Source organism: Trachurus trachurus (genome assembly GCF_905171665.1).
Source record: "Trachurus trachurus genome assembly, chromosome: 14".
NCBI lineage: Eukaryota > Metazoa > Chordata > Actinopteri > Carangiformes > Carangidae > Trachurus > Trachurus trachurus.
The window spans coordinates 10,357,802-10,377,009 of record NC_139903.1 but is presented as its reverse complement, the minus strand read 5'-3'; the positions used below and the strand labels follow the sequence as shown (position 1 = coordinate 10,377,009).

The following is a 19,208-nucleotide window of genomic DNA, read 5'->3' as shown; positions in this document are numbered from 1 at the left end:
AGTTTAAGGGTCAGTGCTAAAGGGCGATGTGCTCCAAGATATCACATCAAGCCAGCTTTATCTCCCCCGCTTAAAGAAGCTTAAGTCTTTAGGGGATAACTAAACAAAACAAAGAAACAAAATAAATGGCAACGTTTTTGATAAATGATTCGTAATAGTTATTTCAATTAAGAAAAAAATCTAATATTTTGAAATTTCAGTGTTTCCAATGTAATGTTTTTTTTATGAATAAAATTAAATATCTGAAAAGAATATTTAAATACTGCTATTTTTGTCTGTTTTCTGACAGTAGTTGTCCCCCAAATACGATCATCCCTCATTTTAATTTGTACCTACCATTTTTCAATAGTCAGCTGTAAATTTTAGACCTGTGCATGGAAACCTCAGGAACAGCTGCATAATTTGCATGACTTTTGTTCTCACTCCTTGACTGACAGAGGAATGTATGTAAACATGCATTGGACATGCCTGTGCAGTTTGCTGCTCAGACACTGTCCATCAGCCATGGGTCTGCAGCCGCCTGGACCTGACCTCACATGCAATGCATAAGTCATCTAATGTGAATGGTTTTATAACCCCACATCAGGTTATCAGGCCTTTTTTATATCAACAAATATAGTTCATGTGGCATGTAGCTGATAAGGTGTTAGACCCTCATTAACACGTGACATGATCACAGCCTGTTTTTTTAATTTTTATTTAATCCTTCCTTCAGTTCATGAATCACCATGTAAAGGAGATTAATGGCTCTTAATTAAATATATATTTACTCATGAAATAGGTCATTTACAGCAGATAATCAGTTCATATGCAGATAGAAAGTTCTAGCACTTTACTGACCCTTCAGTAGCACATGGTTGGTCTCTATTGCAAACAGTTTTTGCTCCCCCTGGTGGTGGAAACCAGAAACTTGAAAAAGGGAAGCAGTTCTGGACTGGTGTAGGCTACTGTAGGGCATTTTTGCTCCTTTATTTGATCTTTGGCTTGGTGCAGCACTCCCACTTCACATTATTATTGTTTTTTTCTTGCTTTAGTGAGCTTCTATTTTATTTCATAAAAAAGTTCTCCGCCTGAGTTCATCACACGTTCACCTGAGGTCTATCAAGTGTCTTGGGAGACAACGTCCCAAACATAACTTGGATGTAGTGTCTGTATTTAATCACTTTTCCTCCACTGAGGTTAATGTGTCTATGTTTCTATGACAACAGAAGCTCTGAGGACTGATTGGACACTGGACCCCCAGTGGATGCAACACTGAGCTCGAGTGCAGCAGGAAGTGAGGAGGTGTTCAGGTGGGTGTATATTCCAAAGGACCAATCACAGCTGGTCATCAGGTCAGTACTTATCTGCACGCCACTGGGACAGAAACTGATTTTGATCTCTTTCTCTCCTCTGGACTGAGGCCCATCTTTAATCCCACCATGGTAAGAGACTCCACCATCATCAGAGTCAGTTATGATGAGCAGGTGTGGGATGTTAGAAATTTTAACAGTGGGGTAACTGAGCGGATAACTGGATCTTCAGAGGATAAGGACCAATGAAGTCACTTTAGAAATAGATAGTCTCAGAACATGCTGATAAAGTTATAATGACCTCTGTATTTTCCTTTCCTTTTAGACGAGCTACACAGATAAAGGAGAGAAGGTAAGATTAAACTTTTAGACAGAAATCTGATGTATTACTGTTAACATTGTAGCAGGAGAAACCCTGAATCATGTATAAGTGGCTGAACATTACAGGGATAAATTAATCATTTTAAACCTAGAGTGAACACAAAGTTTCCTCTAAAACACACAAAACTGACTGCATATTGTAAAATATACCGTTTTTCTATTGTATGTTTGTCTTTTAGCATGAAAAGGGAAGGTTTGTCAGGTTTCATCATCTCACTTTCTGGGTCGGCAATGCTAAACAGGTCAGTATGCAAACACTGACGTATGGCGATACGTTTACTTTGTCATCTCTGTCATTTTCATGATCTCAGCGCAAGTCAACGTTTTATAGACAGAAATGAATTTGAAAATATATTGTGGTTCTATTTGAAGAATTGTTAAGATGTCAGTATTTACTGAAATATCAACAGGTTTTAGTTTATTAACTACATTACAATTGTACATTTATTCTCTTCGTTTAATTCTCAGCCTCTCCAACCTACAGTCATTGCTTATTTTTTCCAGACCAATTGTAACTGAATAACAGACTAAGTTCACATTTAAAGCTGAAACAATACATTTATATCAATGAACACAAAAAATAATATTCAGCTATACTGACAAGAATTCAGTTTTCAAGAAGAAGTTACAAACTTACAACTACTTTGTCATACATGAGAGTAAAGTTAATATCTTAGGTTCTTTGAATGTTTGTTCTGAGAAAAACTATGTGAAGACTTCAACTTTAGTTTTGGTGAAATATACAGGGAATTTGTTAAATATATTCATTTAATATACAATATTCTGACAATTATATGCAACACAATATGATGAGATGATCAGACTAATGTAAAATTCAGCAGAATGACATGTTTTAGCAGAAAAATACAGATATCTGCTTTAATTTGACATGGATGAACTCCAGTGTGTCATAGTTTCATACATTCTACATAATATGTTACCTCATTGAATCATTAGTAAATATTTTTCCATTAAAGACTGAAGTGTGATCCCTTTGCAGGCTGCCTCCTACTACTGTGATAAGATGGGCTTCGAGGCTTTGGCCTACAAGGGTCTGGAGACGGGCAGCAGAGAGGTGGTGTCTCATGTCATCAGACAGGATAAGGTATGTGGCCTAATCCTCTGCTGATGGAATCAATAAACACTCATGAGTGATTGATGTTACAGTTAATCCGTGATTTATGGTTCACTACAAAAATACAACAACACCCCCCCCCCCCCCCCCCCCCCCCCCCCCCCCCCCTTCTCTCTCTCTCCTCACAGGTCATATTTGCGTTTGAATCTCCACTAAATCCTGGAAATGAAGGTAAGTTTCCTCATCAGTAAACACCAACTGTACGAACACAACACCAAGTGCATACATAATCTTTATCTCTACATGTTTTTAATCTCGTCTCAGTGATGGGAGAGCACACGATGAAACACGGAGACGGGGTCAAAGACATCGCTTTCCAAGTGGAGGACTGTGACTTCATAATCAAGGTAACGCTGACACGCAGCAGGACCTGTGTTAGTTTGACACTGATGTGCAGATTGATTGAGTCACACTTTGCATTAAACTGGCCACACCCCACAGGAAGTAGAGTTTGACTGACATGTAATTGCATGAGGCAGAGATCATTTGCATATTATTTGACATTCATGGCCAGTGTATTTTTTTTTGGAAAATGATATTCTTTCTGGATCTTTCCATCGCACATAGTTATACATTTATATATAAAGAGGCAGAGTGGAAATAAACTATTATAAGTAAAAGTCCTACATTCAAAATAAAAATACTCACTATGTTTCAGAATAGTGTATATAGATTATCAGTATCATTACTGCAACGTTGCAGCTGGTGAATGTGGAGCTCATTTTATAACTTTACATGTTTATATGTAGCAGGAAATGGAGATACTTAAGTAGAGTACAAGTGCTGTACCTTTAAATCAAACTTACTGTAGAGTCACTGCAATACTTAAAAATATAATATAAAATAAGATTTGAGTCCTATTTATTACTGCTTTTTTAATTATTCACTTCTATTGCATTTTATGAAAATCTAAAGTGCAGTTCTGTTTTCCTCTGAACTGTCTCAGTGCGTTTTGCTGTGTCAGTTGCATATCACTCCATGGGGTGAGCTAAGGGTGCACTCGGTGTGTGTTGAAACAGGGGTAAACATGCTGCTGTTGTGACAGCCTCTACTACAGTGCAACCTTGATGTCCGCTGGCTCATTTGAACTCTTTAAACTCAGCCAAGGTCGGGGCAGAAGGTTTGGGTAAACTCAGTCTGTTGACCCTCAGGTGGTCACAGTCAGACACACAGCTACCGCAAACTTAATTCAGAGAGCATCATCTTCTAAAATATGTCGAGTGGTAGATCTGAGCCCCTAAGAGCAGTGATGTTCCTTCTCCAGCCACTGGAGGGCTTCCAGGAGCTGCCTCACAGTCAGAAACACTGTTATATGTAAAAATGCTCCTGTAATTTCTACACTGATCCCAACACTGCTCCACTGACAGAAAGCGAAGGAGCGAGGAGCTGTAGTCGTGAAGGAGCCGTGGGTGGAGCAGGACAGCCACGGGAGGGTCAAGTATGCTGTGGTTCAAACGGTAACGATAGAGTGAAAGCGAACTTTTGAAAGCCTAAAGTAAGTTCACACAACTGGAAAACAACTGGAGATGAATAACTGTTGTGTCAATGTTTTGTCCTCAGTACGGAGATACAACACACACACTCATTGAATACCTCGGACCCTACAAAGGCCTGTTCCTCCCCTCCTACCGAGAGCCTCTGTTTAGGGATCCTCTGTTATCCAAACTGTGAGTCTCTTACATAACAATGTTTTACTTTGCCACCAAATGTCATAAGGTCAAAGGTCAAATGTTTTTATACAAACGTTGTTATATATTTTTGGCAAACATTTAAATGCTTGCATTTTGCATCATACCTCACATGTGATACTACTACTTAGACCCTTTACCTGAATACTCCAGTGCAAGATAATCCAAAGACCTGCATTCAAAATGTTATGTCAGTAAAAGTTAAGCAGAACATTTTCTGATACCTTATTGACATGGTTTTTTATTTATTTATTTGATGTTTTTGGCTTATTGCTTCAGTTATCTCATCTTAAAAATATTAGATTACTTTTGGTGAAATTTGACTGTGTCCGCATTTTATTCCTGTTTATTGGGTGGTGTCTTTTGTCTTTTTTTTTCTTTATAGTAGAAAAAAACAGACACTGAAAAACTTTTATGTTTTATTGCCTGTCACCCTCCTTTGAAAAAAAAAAGAAAAGCACATTGCCTTGAACCACACAGTTTTTGGTGGATGAATGAATGAGTACATCTAGGTATTGTCGAAATCTTTTGCTGAACTTTCATGGAAAAGTACACACCCAGAGTGTTTTTCTCTTCTCTGCAGTCCACCAGCAGGTTTGTGCTTCATCGATCACATTGTGGGAAACCAGCCAGATGACCAAATGGTGCCAATTTCAGACTGGTAAGACTCCTGTTCGATAGCACACACACACACACACACATGAACGGTATACACAAAGGGGCAAAAGGACAAGTAAACACTCTGCAGACGCCCAGGGTGAAACGTTCGGCCCTGGCACGACATCACTGGCCTGTGAGACGGCCACCGCAAAGGAGTCACTGTGAAGAGAGGATGCGATGCACGTTCAGTCCCCAGATAAGGTTTGGTTTGATCCTTTTTAGCTTATCATCAGATTTTGTGTTTGTGTTCTCCAAATTCCAGGTATCAGAATTGTTTGCTGTTCCACCGGTTCTGGTCAATAGATGACAAGCAGATCCACACACAGTACAGCGCCCTGAGATCCATAGTGGTGACAAACTATGAGGAGACCATCAAGATGCCCATCAATGAGCCTGCCATCGGGAAGAAAAAGTCGCAGATCCAGGTGTGACTTTGGCACTTTTGGCTTTATCACAGTGGTTTCTTCTCTTAAAGGGATAGTTCACCCAAAATGCTCTCATTATACTCACCCTCATGTCGACTAAGGGCTGGGAGAATTTTCAGTCCTCCGTGCCTTCTCGGAGTTACGGGGGGGGGGGGGGGGGGGGGGGTCCGCACAGCAGTATTTGTCCATATAATGGTTGTGAATGGTGCTCACTTTTCTTCGTCCAAAAAGACACACTAAAAAACACCCAAATACCTCCATGCTGCTCGTCTGTAATGTCCCTCTTGTATTGAAGCCCCGACATGAGAAACTGTTCCGCCGGTGAGTGCAAATCATGCGAGATTTGCACTGACACAGGAAGAGCAGTGAACTGAGACACTGGGAGCTTCCGCTACAAACAAGCTTAAAATATAGACTTATTTAATTTTTTTCGGAACAATTTCTCATGTCGGGGCTTCAATACAAGAGGTACATGACAGACGAGCAGTATGGAGGTATTTGGATGTTTTTTGGTGTGTCTTTTTGGACAAGGAAAAGTGGTATCCATTCACAACCATTATATGGACAAATACTGTACTGCTGCGCGGACCCCCCCATAACTCAGAGAAGGCACGGAGGACTCTGAAACTTCTCCCAGCCCTTAGTCGACATGAGGGTGAGTAGATAATGAGTGAAATTTGAATTTTGGGTTAACTATCCCTTTAATAGACAGACAACGAAGGGCTGAATGAAAAATGCCAATAGACCAGTGGTGGGTTTGTGAATGTCCGGCCTCACTGTGCTTTGTGCTTCTCCCTCTGAACAGGAATATGTGGACTATAACGGGGGACCAGGTGTTCAGCACATCGCCCTCAACTCGTCAAACATCATCCAAACCGTGAGTCTCCCGTCTTGTATCATCATCAAAATTCCAAGTTAATCCACATAGACTTCGCCTTCATCTTTTGCACAACCTCCTTAAAAGTACAAGCACAGACTCGTCTCGTTTTTTTTTCTTTTCCTGCTCTTTTTGTCTTAAAACAGATCACGAACCTTCGAGCCCGAGGGATGGAGTTCCTTGAAGCACCTGACACGTACTATGACAACCTGCGGGCGAATCTCAAAAATGCCAAGATCAAGGTGAAGGAGGACCTCAACCATTTACAGGTGAGGAGAGGTATTATTTCAAGTGTGAAATTATTTCTGTCCTTTTTGCCACCCATGTGCTAAAATATAATCTACCTGTGTCTTCTTTAAGGAACTGAAAATCTTAGTTGACTTCGATGACAAGGGCTATCTCCTCCAAATCTTCACCAAGCCTGTGCAGGACAGACCGACCCTTTTCCTGGAGGTCATTCAGCGGCACAACCACTTTGTAAGTGACCAGTTAAGCAAATCTACTACTAGTGTGACTGGTAAGCTTCAGGGTTCACGTCTTTTGCTACGCTCAACCCCTCTCTGACTGGGGTTTACAGGCCTGTGGTCTTGTTTAAAGGAGCTGAGACAGAGGTGCCTGAACACCTGTTTACGGCTCCCACCCAGTGTGAACAGTCTAACAGCAGCCCACTTGTAAAAGCTCGGTAAATCCATCACAGGTACAGATTAAAAGGCTCACTGCTTCACAGCGAGGGGGATCTTTGGATTGGGTTGCGCCCTGTGGCACCTAATTTATAACACCCAGCACCCATTCTGCATGTCAGGACAGGCACATCATGTCACTTTTCCAGCATTTCAGCAAGTCTACAGATGTGGATACAATGCATGAAAGTGAGAAACTGAATCTCTCGCAGCAACCACCAACTCTTGATCTTTTGATTATCTATGAAAATATTTACATGATTAATTTGCGAGCTGTCGGCGAGCTCCCGGCTCCCTGTGAGAGTATTTTATCTGCCGTTTGGGAGCCGACATCAAAGTGTCGAACACCCTCGAACGGTGTCTGGGAGAAGATCCCCAGAGCCATAACAAATGACACAGAAGAAGGCAGATCTCTCTGGGTAATTAGCCATCTGTGTGTGTCTGTTCTCCGTCCAGGGCTTTGGGGCAGGAAACTTCAAGTCTCTCTTTGAGGCCATTGAGAAGGACCAAGACGCCAGGGGCAACCTCACTGTGCTGACACCCGAAGGGCAGGCCAAAACCTTCAAATGATCCACGCACCGCCGCTGCTGCCAAACCACACTTAGACTGTTATATATGGCTCTACGTTTCAGAGGCAATCAACAGCACCCACCGCAACTACAGTAGTATATCAAACACATGTACAGGGTGTTGAATATCTTCATGTGACGAAGTGTAAGTGCTATCAGATATGCTTTAAGCTGTCAGTGAACTGCGTGCTGTATGGCTAAATAAAGAAAGTCATGTTCATGTGGTTCGGTGTGTCTATGTTTAAGATACAAGGCTATAGATATTAAAGGAAGAGTTCAACATTTTGAGGAATACACTCATTTGATTTCATGTTGAGAGCTAGTATTGATACTCTCATGTCTGCACAGTTCTTTTTCATATTTACTGCTTAGGTGGTAGGTGGTCTCTATGCAAAGCTAAGCTACCATCTGCTTTCAATAGCTTCATACTTTATGAGCAAACGTGATGAGAGCAATATCAAACTTCTAATCTAACCCTCAACGAGTCAAAACGTTTCCCCCTTTAAACATGTTGTTTTAAATGCAGAGATCTTTTCTTTTGTCTTTGCTTATAAAACACGTGACTTTAAGTTAACATGAAGATGTCATTATCTACTCTGCTCCAAGTCAGTCAAGCCACCAGTGAAATTTATTGGATCGTAAAACACATCTGTGTCATTTCACAACCTTTGCATTCATAGCCGGGGGTTTTCTAGGCCACAACCAATGAATGTAAAGTTCTAGTTTCTCGTTGAGTATGTGTATGTAGCTCTCTCTGCCATAAGGGGCTTCATAATTCATCTTCCATGCCCTATAAATACATTAGTTTTATTACAGGATATCTTTTTTTTTTTTTTTTTAGCTCAGGTGAGAATTGAATCTCTACAGCAGTTTACAAATATCTACTGAGGTTTTTCTTTTCCTTCTTCTTCTTTTCTGTGTAATTTGATTCAGAGCCAGAGGGAGTGCATCACAGAGTTGTGAAATAATGCAATTCACACACACTAGAGGTGCTTCAATCAAACAGGTTTTGTCTTCGCTGTAATATTTTTTTTTATGTCATCTATGTGTCATCAGTCTACTATTTTTCCATTAGTGGTAATGCTCATGGTGAAATACAAGCAGACAGTAAATAATGTTTAAACTGTTCCTCAAACAGCACATTATAGACTTTGTACTACTTCAAATACAAGCTCTGCAAATCCCGAGATTTGAATGGTTCAACTATTCCTGACTGCAGTGACCCACAACCACAACTCATCCAACACCATGTAGATTCTCATGCAGAAAACTGAACTCCACACAGAGGTTTTTATTTCAAAATAATTTATTTGCATATACTTGGAATGAAGACAGGTTGATATATCTGTGATGGCACTGGTCAGTTTCCATATAGGAACATTCGGTCTATACAGAAACCACTCTTTCAAACCTGGACAAAATGGATAAATATATTAGTAAATAAATATATTAGTGACATGTCACTATATTGAAATGTTCTATTATATATAAAATACAACACTATTTCATTTCTGTTTTTGTTGTTCTCTTTTTGTACACAAAGTATCCAAAATATACTGATATATCCCCTAAAGTTCTGGAGGGATTTTTACTCTATTAGAAAAGTTTCAGCTCATTATTCTTGCAAAACATAAACAAAACAAACACAAAAAACAATGCAAAGAGAAAGATCTTGTGTGGATGAAATCACATCAGATATTCTGTGGCATCACCAAATGCTTTTTTTTATGTGCTGATAGTTTTGGGATTGTTTTGAATTAATACTATGAGATTTGAGTTTCTTTTTCTTTTTCTTTTTTTAATATAAAATCTACTGAAGCCAAAGTGCTGCTTGTAATTCAGTCATTTCCATCTCAGAGACTGTTTGGCAAGAAAAATAACAGACAAGGAAACTGATGCTTTAGCTAGAGGACGCTGTGTGAGGTATCAGTCTGAGGAACTGCAGGTGAAAAGCTCTGCATGATTGTCCAAAAATATTGAGTCCAAAATGATTTCCACTTCGATTCTAGCACGTTATCTCTTGTCATTTAAAAACAAAAAACTTTCATTCTGAGATTTAAGGACAGGGACGAAGCAGGAAAAAGGCACAACACATGTTAGAAGTTCACTGTGTTCAAGATTTTGTGTCTTTGGTTAGACAGGTAAGAGCTTAGTGTGTCAGGAGTCTCCTGATTTGGGACACTTTGAAACAATAAGGCACATGTGAGGCGTTTAGTAAGTGCTACTGGTTACGCTGCAGCACCCACGAGCTCCTCGTCTGCTGCTTGTGCGAAGCTAAACTGTGTGCGCAGTCTGACTGCAAAGAAAAATCCTTTCACATTTTCACTGAGCCTTTAAGGGAAAGTCCACGCTAAAACAGAACTCCTCTTCCTCTGATCTGGGATTATTAAATCTAGTACGTGTGAGCATGAAGATGTTTGTGGTTTAGCCAAATACAAAAGAGACATCTTTGATGTATTTTAACTGCACAGTTGAAGTGGACAGAGAAGTTTTCTGCCAGATGGTTACATATTTCAAAAAGAAAAAAGAAAAATATGATTTCATTTCTGGTTTAAGGTGGATTTTCCTTCAAGTGCCGTGAGCTCAAAAGCAGGGACTGGTAAAGCACATTTACCACAACAAAGGATATTTGGGGCATTGTTACTGTAACTTGGATTAATTCTCCCCATCTTTCCAGTGTTTGATTGTTCCTGAGACTTTTCTCAGACTTGTAAGTGTGAAATCATGGGAAATACACACCAAGCTTTCATTAAACTGGTGCAAATGCAAACAGACTCAGCGAATGCTTGAAGACTGTCAGGTGTACCTAGCATGGCTTTACTCCAGTTATATTATCAAAGTCATTTTTCTAGAGCTTTAGTTGCTAATAGACAATGGGAGGTTGTGTCCTCTTTGGAGGGTAATGGGACATTGTGATGAATTGGGCATCAAAGGAGCAGAGGAAGGGGTGTGTTATCCTTCTAATGAGGCCTTTTCACTCTGCACAGATCAGGGGGTTAAAACAGCACTGAGGTCAAACATGTGAAGTAACCACTGGCAAGAGAAATGTCAAGAACGAGACAATAGCTTGTAATGACGATGACATAATTCAGTCAAACCGGTTCATTTTGAAAGGCTAAAAAAAATACACGCTACAAAAAAAAAAAAAAAAAAAAATCCAAAATAAACACAAACATAAATGTTAAAAACAGCTGCCATTATTGAAATAATGAAAACAAGGCCCATGCACGGCTCAGCAACCTCAGTGAATGCTCATTGTTTGAGGGGCTGAGCATCAACCTTTCTCTCCATTTGGGCAGGTCAGACTGCCAAGAGGATCATTTTGAGTTGAGTTTACGGGAGCTACATGGTTGTGACATACATGGAAAAAAAAAAAAAAAAAAAATTACTACAGCAGTACCTTTAAAGACCCCCTGTGTGAGGCATGTTAAGAAATCTGAGCTGAGGTAGGCTGGAGGGTAAAGCTTCTCTCAGCTGAGACTGGACTCAGCGAAGGAAGACCGAGATCACACTAGTGAAAGTTAAGTACCTCTAAAATAAATCAAGTTCTTTTGTAAAAGAGTGAGTGACGCACAGATGGAGTCTCACTTCATCATCAGGGCTCAACACCCAAAGCAAGGATCATTCGGTAGTTGTCACTAAGGAGCATGGAGCTTGTGATATCATGTCAGTAATGAATATTCTTCTTTATAACTGACTGGGAGAAACACAGAAAAAAACTATTTTCCCCCTTTTATGGTGTATGAAGTGTTTCCCCAGCTAAACATTGAAATCATTCTGTGTGGTGAAACATTTTTTTTTTTTTAGCATAATCTAATCACAATAACTTCACTTTTTAATAGCAACCCAACTGACTCAGCTTGAAAGCGCTTTTTTTTTTCAGTGTGTGAGCTTTGAATCCTGGTGGCAGCCGGGGAATCGTCTGAACGAAGGCATTGCTGGTGGAATCATGTGGAAGACATGAGAGCGATCAGCCAATGAGAGGCTTGTCCATTCTGGCTCCTGTGTAGCAGCGTGATAATGGGGATGCAACAAGTTCTCACACACCAGACTCCTCTTCTGATCCTGTGGACACAAGAACAGATCAAATCAGCATCAAAGCATAATAATAATAGTACTAATAAAAATAATAATAGTGATAACATAAAAAAGAAGAAGGAATACATGAGCAGACAGGTTAAAAAGCCCACGGGTGAGCATGATGTTATTTGGAAGAGAAATGAAAATGATGCAATGATCGGTTATTATTTCCAACATTTCAGGTCCACCCACTTACAACACAAACCCTGCATGTAGCTTCACTGAACCAGAAACCACTGCTAATCTCACATGGTTTACACTCTGCAGCATGTATCCAATGCACACACTGCATTATGATGCTGTCACACCTCTTACTTACACATTGTACATATACACCATTAAGACTTCAACCACCTGTTGCTTTCTTTGTTGTACTGAGCATGTATTTCATTGACTGCTATGTTATAAACCAACAGAAACCAGATTAATCCATTAGGAATAAATACCTGGTCATGTTGTTCAAGACAAAGCAGTGGGAGGAGACACTCACCCTGATTGTGGTGTAATGTTTGGCAGTATAAACAAATGTCTGTGTTGCAGTCAGCAGAAGGCCCGTGGTGGAACCTGCAGGGGGGCCTGTCCATAGAAGTCCCCGGCCCGAGGAGCTGAGGCTCCGAGCGAGCCTGCTGCACCCGTTTTTGCCACACAACGTGGGCCCCGGCACAGCAAGGCCAGTCCTCCATCCCCCCAGAGTCCAGAATGAGGGGAACGGGGAGCAGAGCGGGGTGCAGCTCGGGAGGGGAGCAGCAGAAGCCCGGGCCCTGGCCGTAGTGGATGTGGATGCTACGATCGTCCTGCAGGTCCAGGCTCTGGTGGAAGCGGACCGTGGGGCCGTCGAGCACGCAGCCGCTGACTCGCCCGAGAGGAGCAGGAGGGTGTCCGCGCCCCTGGTGGCAGCAGTGGGGTGGGAGCTGTAGGGGGATCGGGGACATCAGGACAGGAGGTCCTGTGGGGCTGCTGGGGTCCATGTCCGGACACTCTGTCGGCCCCGGGCCGGGCCGGTCTGTGGGCTCTGGCTTTGGACACTGGCAGGGACTGTGCTTAGGAGGGCAGACAGGTGAGTCTCTGTCCAGGACAAGAGCAGCAGCAGCAGCAGCAGCAGCAGGTGCAGGTGCAGCTGCAGCTGCAGCCGCCCCCTGCTCCTCATCTGAGCCTCTGCTCGGGCCCTGGCTGTGCTCCCCCTCCTCGTAGTGGTGGTGTCTGTGGCGGTGGTAGTGGATGTGGCTGAGCACAGTCTGTGGCTGCTCTTCAGCACAGCCTGCTTTGTTCACTACAGAGTCCAGAGACCTGGGCCGGGCCTGAGCTCCAGCCTCCAGGCTGTTTCTCCGCGGGCCCCGACCAGGACCTGGCGCATAATACACAAATGGATCATAGTCACTACTCAGAGAGCTACGAAAGGTGGACCAGCTGCCATAAACCCCCTGTAGGGAAATGTCAGTACAGTTGAGAACTGAGTCACTGGAGGAGCCATGACAGGGCCCTGAGCTGGAATCGCTGGCCGGCCCGTCGGCCAAGTATCCACTACGCTCCGTGTGGTAGCTGCCGCCGGAGCAGCTGCCCTCGTCCTGCCGGCTGTGGGCCGGCGCTCCGCGGGTCTGCGGAGGGACAGAGGTGGCGTGGTGCAGTCTCGAGCAGGACGCGCTGCGCTGGGTCGGACAGGACGGGCGATAGTTGTGGCAGGGCCGACGAGGGGTGTAGTGGTGAGTGGACGTCCTGCAGTTGCCTCCGATCCTGTGGGGCCTCCCGGGACCCTCTGCGGGAAGACGGTACCCACAGCCGGAGCCGAGCGGCCGGCTGGTGAGGAAACGCAGCGTCTGAGTGTCCATGGGAGAGGAGCCGCTGTAGTGGCCCAGAGAGGGATATGGTCCAGAGGGTCCACGAGGATAGTGGGGCCTCATCGAGAAAGGGACAGCATGCTGAGGGAAGGGGTGGTTGTGCGGGCTGCTATAAGGCTGACGGTGCAGGAAGCCTTGGCTTTGTTCTGGACTCTGCTGGAGTCTGTTCCTCTGCGGCTGCCGCTCTGTCCCTGTGGACACAAAGCAGCAGTTAAAATATAGTTAGTTAGAGGACTGCAGGATTGTTAGAGTGAACTTCAAAATGGAAAATGTTTTCTTTAGCACATGTCACAGTCAATATGAAGTGAAATGTGTAACAGATAACTGTTTCCAGATGGTTAAATGATCATAAAGCATCTCGTTTTGAAACATTCCTTCGTTTGCTGAGAAAGAAACTTCAGAGTAACTTTTAGTATGTGAATGCAGTTGATGAAAACAGACGCAATGTGATGACCCATCATCAACAACACTTAACTGGAAATATGCTTGTCCTCACCCATGATGTTGTGCATGCAGAGGGGGCAGGTGCGGTGCTGCAGCAGCCAGGGGTCGACACAGTCTTTATGGAACTCATGAGCGCAGGAGATGATCCTCAAATGCTGGGGACACAATAACAGACGGAGGTAGATAGATTTAAGGATTAAACACAAACACATTCACATTTCAATAACTAACTAACTAGATGTGTTTTTTTCCCACTCGTCCTCCTCCTCCTCTTACCTGACCATCCTGGAAGTCCTCCAGGCAAATGGCGCAGACTGGGCTTGAATTGGAGCTGCTGGCCGACCCCCAGGCCCCTCGGTGGCGGTGGGAGCCCGAGCAGCCCTGAGAGCTGTAGGTTTTGGTCTCCAGTCGATTAATGGCCCGCATGGTCTGCTGATGGACAGAGTCCTGCACACGCAAGAAGGGGAGAGTTAGAAAAAGAGGTTTGAGCGATCTCCAGTCGAGCTTCTGGATGCAAATGACATTTTTTAAAGTTTACTCTTCTATCGGTGCTGCTGCTTAACTCACCCAAGTTCTGTTGGACTTGCATTTGTAGCGGAAAGCAAAGATTAAGACGATGGTCAGAATAGCCAGGACAATGGTGAGCAGGATCCCCACGTCATAATGTGGCTAAGGAGGGAGAAGAAATGGAAAAGGGAGCAAATGTTATTATAATTTGTATGTAGGCAATACTTCACTGAGTTTTAGTCATAAATTAACAAGGAACAAGAAAATCCTCTTAGGGGTTTACATGAAAGTCAAAAACACCGCACTGCAAGAATGACTTGGTTGTTTTAGAGCTCAATAAATCTACTAAATGTCCTTTAAACTTTATGCCCGTGGACCAATGGCTATCAAAACCCCCTTATGTTCTCTATGCTCGATGGCCCATTTGCATCCTTCCGCTTAAGCTCACAATAAAGTCTGTGTATTTCATACCAAAACAACATTAAGTACAGTCGCAAGCGGCCTTTCTGCTACCATGATGTGAAATTTCACCACTTTGCACACAGCTTCTTTTCTTCTTCTGCTCTTTCCCAAAGCAGTGTCTTCTTCCTCTTCCAGCCAGTACGAAGAAAATCACAGCGCATGAGAGCTCATGATAGATGCGTGTGTGTGTGTGTGTGTTTCAGTGCTCACCCATCTTGACTGCTCCACCATGATCTCGATACGGACTTTGGCCTCCTCGTTCTTGTTGACCAAACCCATCAGCTCCTCAGCATCCTCGGCCTCCACCAGCACGACAGGACGCGGGAGAGAGTCTGTTTCTCGTAGCTGGGCGGCAACCGAAGCAAAGGAGGAGCGTTAGGACCAATATTGTGTATGCTGCTCATTCATATATCATATTCATTCAACTGTTGAAGTTGTGGCTGCACCTGCACACTCACCTCAGCTGCAGCATTGGCATCATCACTGACATCAAAGATCACAGCCTGAGCTCCTTTATCCAACGCCATGCGAGCCTGAGGGAGACGACACAGGAGAGGATTTTAAATCTCTCATATTTAACTTTATTTGCATAGATACTGGACACCTGAGCAACAGAAAACATCTCCACTTCACAGGCCAGTTTATACAGTGGACAGTTGATGAAAACAACCGTCTGTGTTTTCATCTTCAGACCCATCACTAGGGGGCAGTCACACCACAACACCAAAGAAAAAGGGCTCCTGCTGCCACTTTTCCACCTGACTCTGGCAGCCAGGACACACTGACGAGTAAGTGTGTTAGCATGAAGGCCACAGCACCAGTTCGGTGCCCCCTTTTTTGTGAAGTCGGAGAGAGTGACTAAATGAAAGAGTGGAGCATTATCTGAGAGAGTGAAAAGCAAGAGGGAAATGGTGAATGAAAGAAAACGGGTGGGGTGTCACACTGACATGCAAATAAGGTAAATTTCCTATTCAAATGTGCCACAGGTCTTCCAGTGTATTTTACAGTGTGTCATTTTGAAGCTTAATAGTTAAAAAGGGATCTTCTCATCAGGAACGGTGACACTTCAGTTGATAACACACAGCTCAGGCTTTAACCTATACTGTTGGGCAGCAATGCACCATTTACTTCCTTTAATAATATCAACTTAGAAATATAGAGATAGTGTCATTCCTACAGCTGCAGTGTGTGGTTTTACCCCTGTGTTTCTTCTGTTCCTGACCAGCTCCTCCATGACAGGCGCTAAGTTGAGCAGGTTTTTGAAAAAGGCTCTCTCTTTCCGTGTTTATGTGTCCCCGCATTGGCTCCGAATGTTGTTTGTGTTATCAAGAATGCAGAAATGCTTTCGCGGCGGTCCTTTTCATCAATATCTCACCACATGCTCTCAAGTGTCTGGCATCTGCCAACACTTAATGAGGAGGAGACACAAGTTTAAACACCTAATCATCCAGGTCAAACACAACACTAAACAGTGATTCCAAGCCTACAACTCACAGCCCAGGGCAGGAGGGTGTGTATACTGTGAACTCACACACACAAAAAAAATTCAGGTAAAGGCTTCACTCAGTTGATCCATCATTCAGGTTAATGAGAAACCTCTTTTGCGGAGCGGTGGCATTGATCCGGGATTATTTTTTTTTAACACTTCAAAAAGAGAAAGTCAATGTCTGACAGGGAAGAAACACACATTTCCTGTGTATACAGAAGCTCGCCCCTGCTTCATTTATGTGCCACCTGGGAATCTGTGTGAGGTTTTTTTCATTGCCGCACAGAAGGTAGGCCTACTCAAAGCAGCGCAGTATCTGTGGTCAAGGAGAGGTCAAATAAAAAATTAACACATCGCCTCTGATCTAGGCTTCCCGCTCTTGCGCAGCTTCTTTCTGTTTCATCTGAGCAGTAATTGTAGTACATGCATAGGCTTAAATGGGGTGTGGTCACGGAGGAGGAAAAAAAAAGCTGGATCTCTGACATGTGGGAATTTGCTCTACCTGGGGTTCAAAAGTTCTCTAGTGCCCATATGTCCTCTAATCGTGGTAATAAATGAGGGAAAGCCTGCTCTTGTGGTCCAACACACACGAGTTGCAAATAGCCCTCCACAGTTCAGACTAACAACGGCCAGCTCAAGAATATACCATACTATATTTCTCAGATGACTGCTGCTGTGGTCTTATTATATCACAGTATTAGTAGTAGTGGCACCACAGTGTGGTCACCGAGACGTACGCCTCCGCTGAGCCACAGGACTGGACGAGGCCTGGGAGATCTCATTACATGATTAACAGGAGATATATTTAACCTTTAATGCTGCAATGAAAAGCGCAGGTCTGACGCTAACAAGACACTTAAAGGACTAAACGCCAGGCTAAAGCGTTTCAACATCCAGGTTTGTGTGAGAGTCGGACCTGAAACAGACAGACGGGCTGTGGTCGGGTAAACACCCATCTTCACGAAGGGGGGGGGGGGCAACTCCACACATGCAATTAAACAACATTTGGCATTTGAGTAAAAGTGATTGCAGCATCGGAAATGACTGTGGTTTGCAGAGTTATACTGCAAAGTCGTCATCACTGAAAGACTAACAAACAACGAACACATGCACCACAACAGACTGCTGCTACTTTTAACACTGACGGAGGGTGTGGACGCGTGTGGGCGATGTTTTGTCAGACAGAGTTTAACTGCAGAGGATGAGAGCGGCAGAGGAGTCGTTTCTGCAAAAAAAAGTGAACTGTCACAAGCATAAACAAACCTGAGGGCACAGAGCCAGGAAGAGGCACCGTGAGGTCACAGACACACACACACACACACACATACAGGTACTCACTCATCACACAGACACACACAGCCCCTAACATACAGACTTATCAGGGCAATCTTATATTCAATCAGTTATGATGACATACCACAAGTGAAACATAAAAAAACATCTAGAGTCTCAGTAAGTCATGACAGTGTGTCTGAGCCAACATACACAACACTGCAGCTGAATGAGATCATTCATTTTTATCAATCATAACTTCTCCTCCATGTGACACGTCAAGGTGTCTGTGTCCAGAACAGGAGGCTGAACACCTGAAGAAACTTGTACAAAATGTAAATACAAAGGTCATACATGCTTCAGACAACTATCACACTGTAATTATGACTTTCCTCTTGCTGTGTCACCCTCATCTGACTCAGTCTGTTCCTTCCCACTGGGCTTCACCGACTGTATTTTTTTTTTTTTTTTTTTTGCTAATGGTCCTCCACGTGTTCGCAGTGAAGAGTTAATTCCAAAAACAAGTGTTTTATTGTATTTGTACTGACTGTACTGATCTCTGTGTGAACACTTCTCTCAAGTCATTGTCAATATAGCACTTTACTAATGTTTAAAGCCAAATTTAACTTGTGTTTTAATCTGAAATTTATAACTGCAGCTGTGTTTATTTATTCATGGTGCCTATTCACTGTATTTGTATCATTGCATTTATTGTATTCAGTATATTTTATCTTATTCTAAAGCCTGACCAGGGACAAAGACTGCTAGAAGCTAGACGTCTTATATGCATCGCATTTTCCCTTTTTTTGTGGCAATGTTGTATGTATCGTCCCTGTTAAATAAACATTAAAATAAATAAAACTTTAAATCACAGGGCATAACACACATGTGTTTCCTCCCAATTTTGTATTTTAGTATTTAATATATGTTTTATATGTTTTTTTTTGTACCCAGTTGCTTTAGGTTCGACCAAATCAAGTGCTTATACTGTAGAAGGTCATAATGTAACCTGTCATAATAGAAAAACTTCTATGAGCAAAACCTGTTGCACTAAAACAAAGCTAAACACCTTCCATTGGAAGTAAACTCAAGTCAGTGTTTCTTTTATAAAAGTATTTTTTTCCAAACAATCTCCATCCATGCAGCCTTCTGTGTAAATATGAGCTGAGGACACTCAGGTTAGTTGGCTGTAAACATACTGTGCACCAAATGCTCCTCCTTACTACCAGCAGCAGCAGCACATACTGTAGCTATCTACACTATCAACCATAGCTCATCTTGCGTAAACTCCAGTAACTCCAGCCACTGATCTGCCCTCTCCAGCAGTGGGTGGCCTGCTTGGGGCCAGCCAGCGCTGTTTGTTTACATCCCTGGTGAAGTGCGGTGTGTGAGCCAGCCAGGCCTGGCATCACAGC

At 42.9% G+C, this 19,208-nt stretch overlaps 2 protein-coding genes across 3 annotated transcripts in view; one reads left to right on the top strand and one right to left on the bottom strand.

The window, feature by feature from the left end:
- Positions 1-1,274: 1,274 nt before the first annotated feature.
- On the top strand, positions 1,275-7,931 carry hpda (4-hydroxyphenylpyruvate dioxygenase a). Its single transcript, XM_083986041.1, has 14 exons — positions 1,275-1,424; positions 1,618-1,644; positions 1,853-1,915; positions 2,674-2,778; positions 2,937-2,979; positions 3,073-3,155; positions 4,176-4,265; positions 4,369-4,475; positions 5,080-5,157; positions 5,419-5,581; positions 6,387-6,458; positions 6,605-6,727; positions 6,819-6,935; positions 7,595-7,931. Exons 1-14 carry the CDS (start codon positions 1,422-1,424, stop codon positions 7,706-7,708), a joined length of 1,188 nt encoding a protein of 395 aa, XP_083842167.1. The 5' UTR covers positions 1,275-1,421; the 3' UTR covers positions 7,709-7,931.
- A 123-nt stretch (positions 7,932-8,054) lies between these two features.
- Positions 8,055-19,208, bottom strand: part of rnf43 (ring finger protein 43) — a 76,544-nt gene continuing 65,390 nt past the window's right edge. The window contains exons 3-9 of one of the 2 annotated variants that reach the window (XM_083986039.1): positions 15,494-15,568; positions 15,246-15,380; positions 14,634-14,735; positions 14,343-14,513; positions 14,098-14,221; positions 12,278-13,813; positions 8,055-11,772 (exon numbers count right to left, since the gene is read on the bottom strand). In XM_083986039.1, the coding sequence (XP_083842165.1) occupies positions 11,747-11,772; positions 12,278-13,813; positions 14,098-14,221; positions 14,343-14,513; positions 14,634-14,735; positions 15,246-15,380; positions 15,494-15,568 (2,169 nt within the window). In that variant the 3' untranslated portion in view covers positions 8,055-11,746. The remainder of the gene's footprint in view (positions 11,773-12,277; positions 13,814-14,097; positions 14,222-14,342; positions 14,514-14,633; positions 14,736-15,245; positions 15,381-15,493; positions 15,569-19,208) is intronic. The other variant, XM_083986040.1, reaches the window with a different exon arrangement.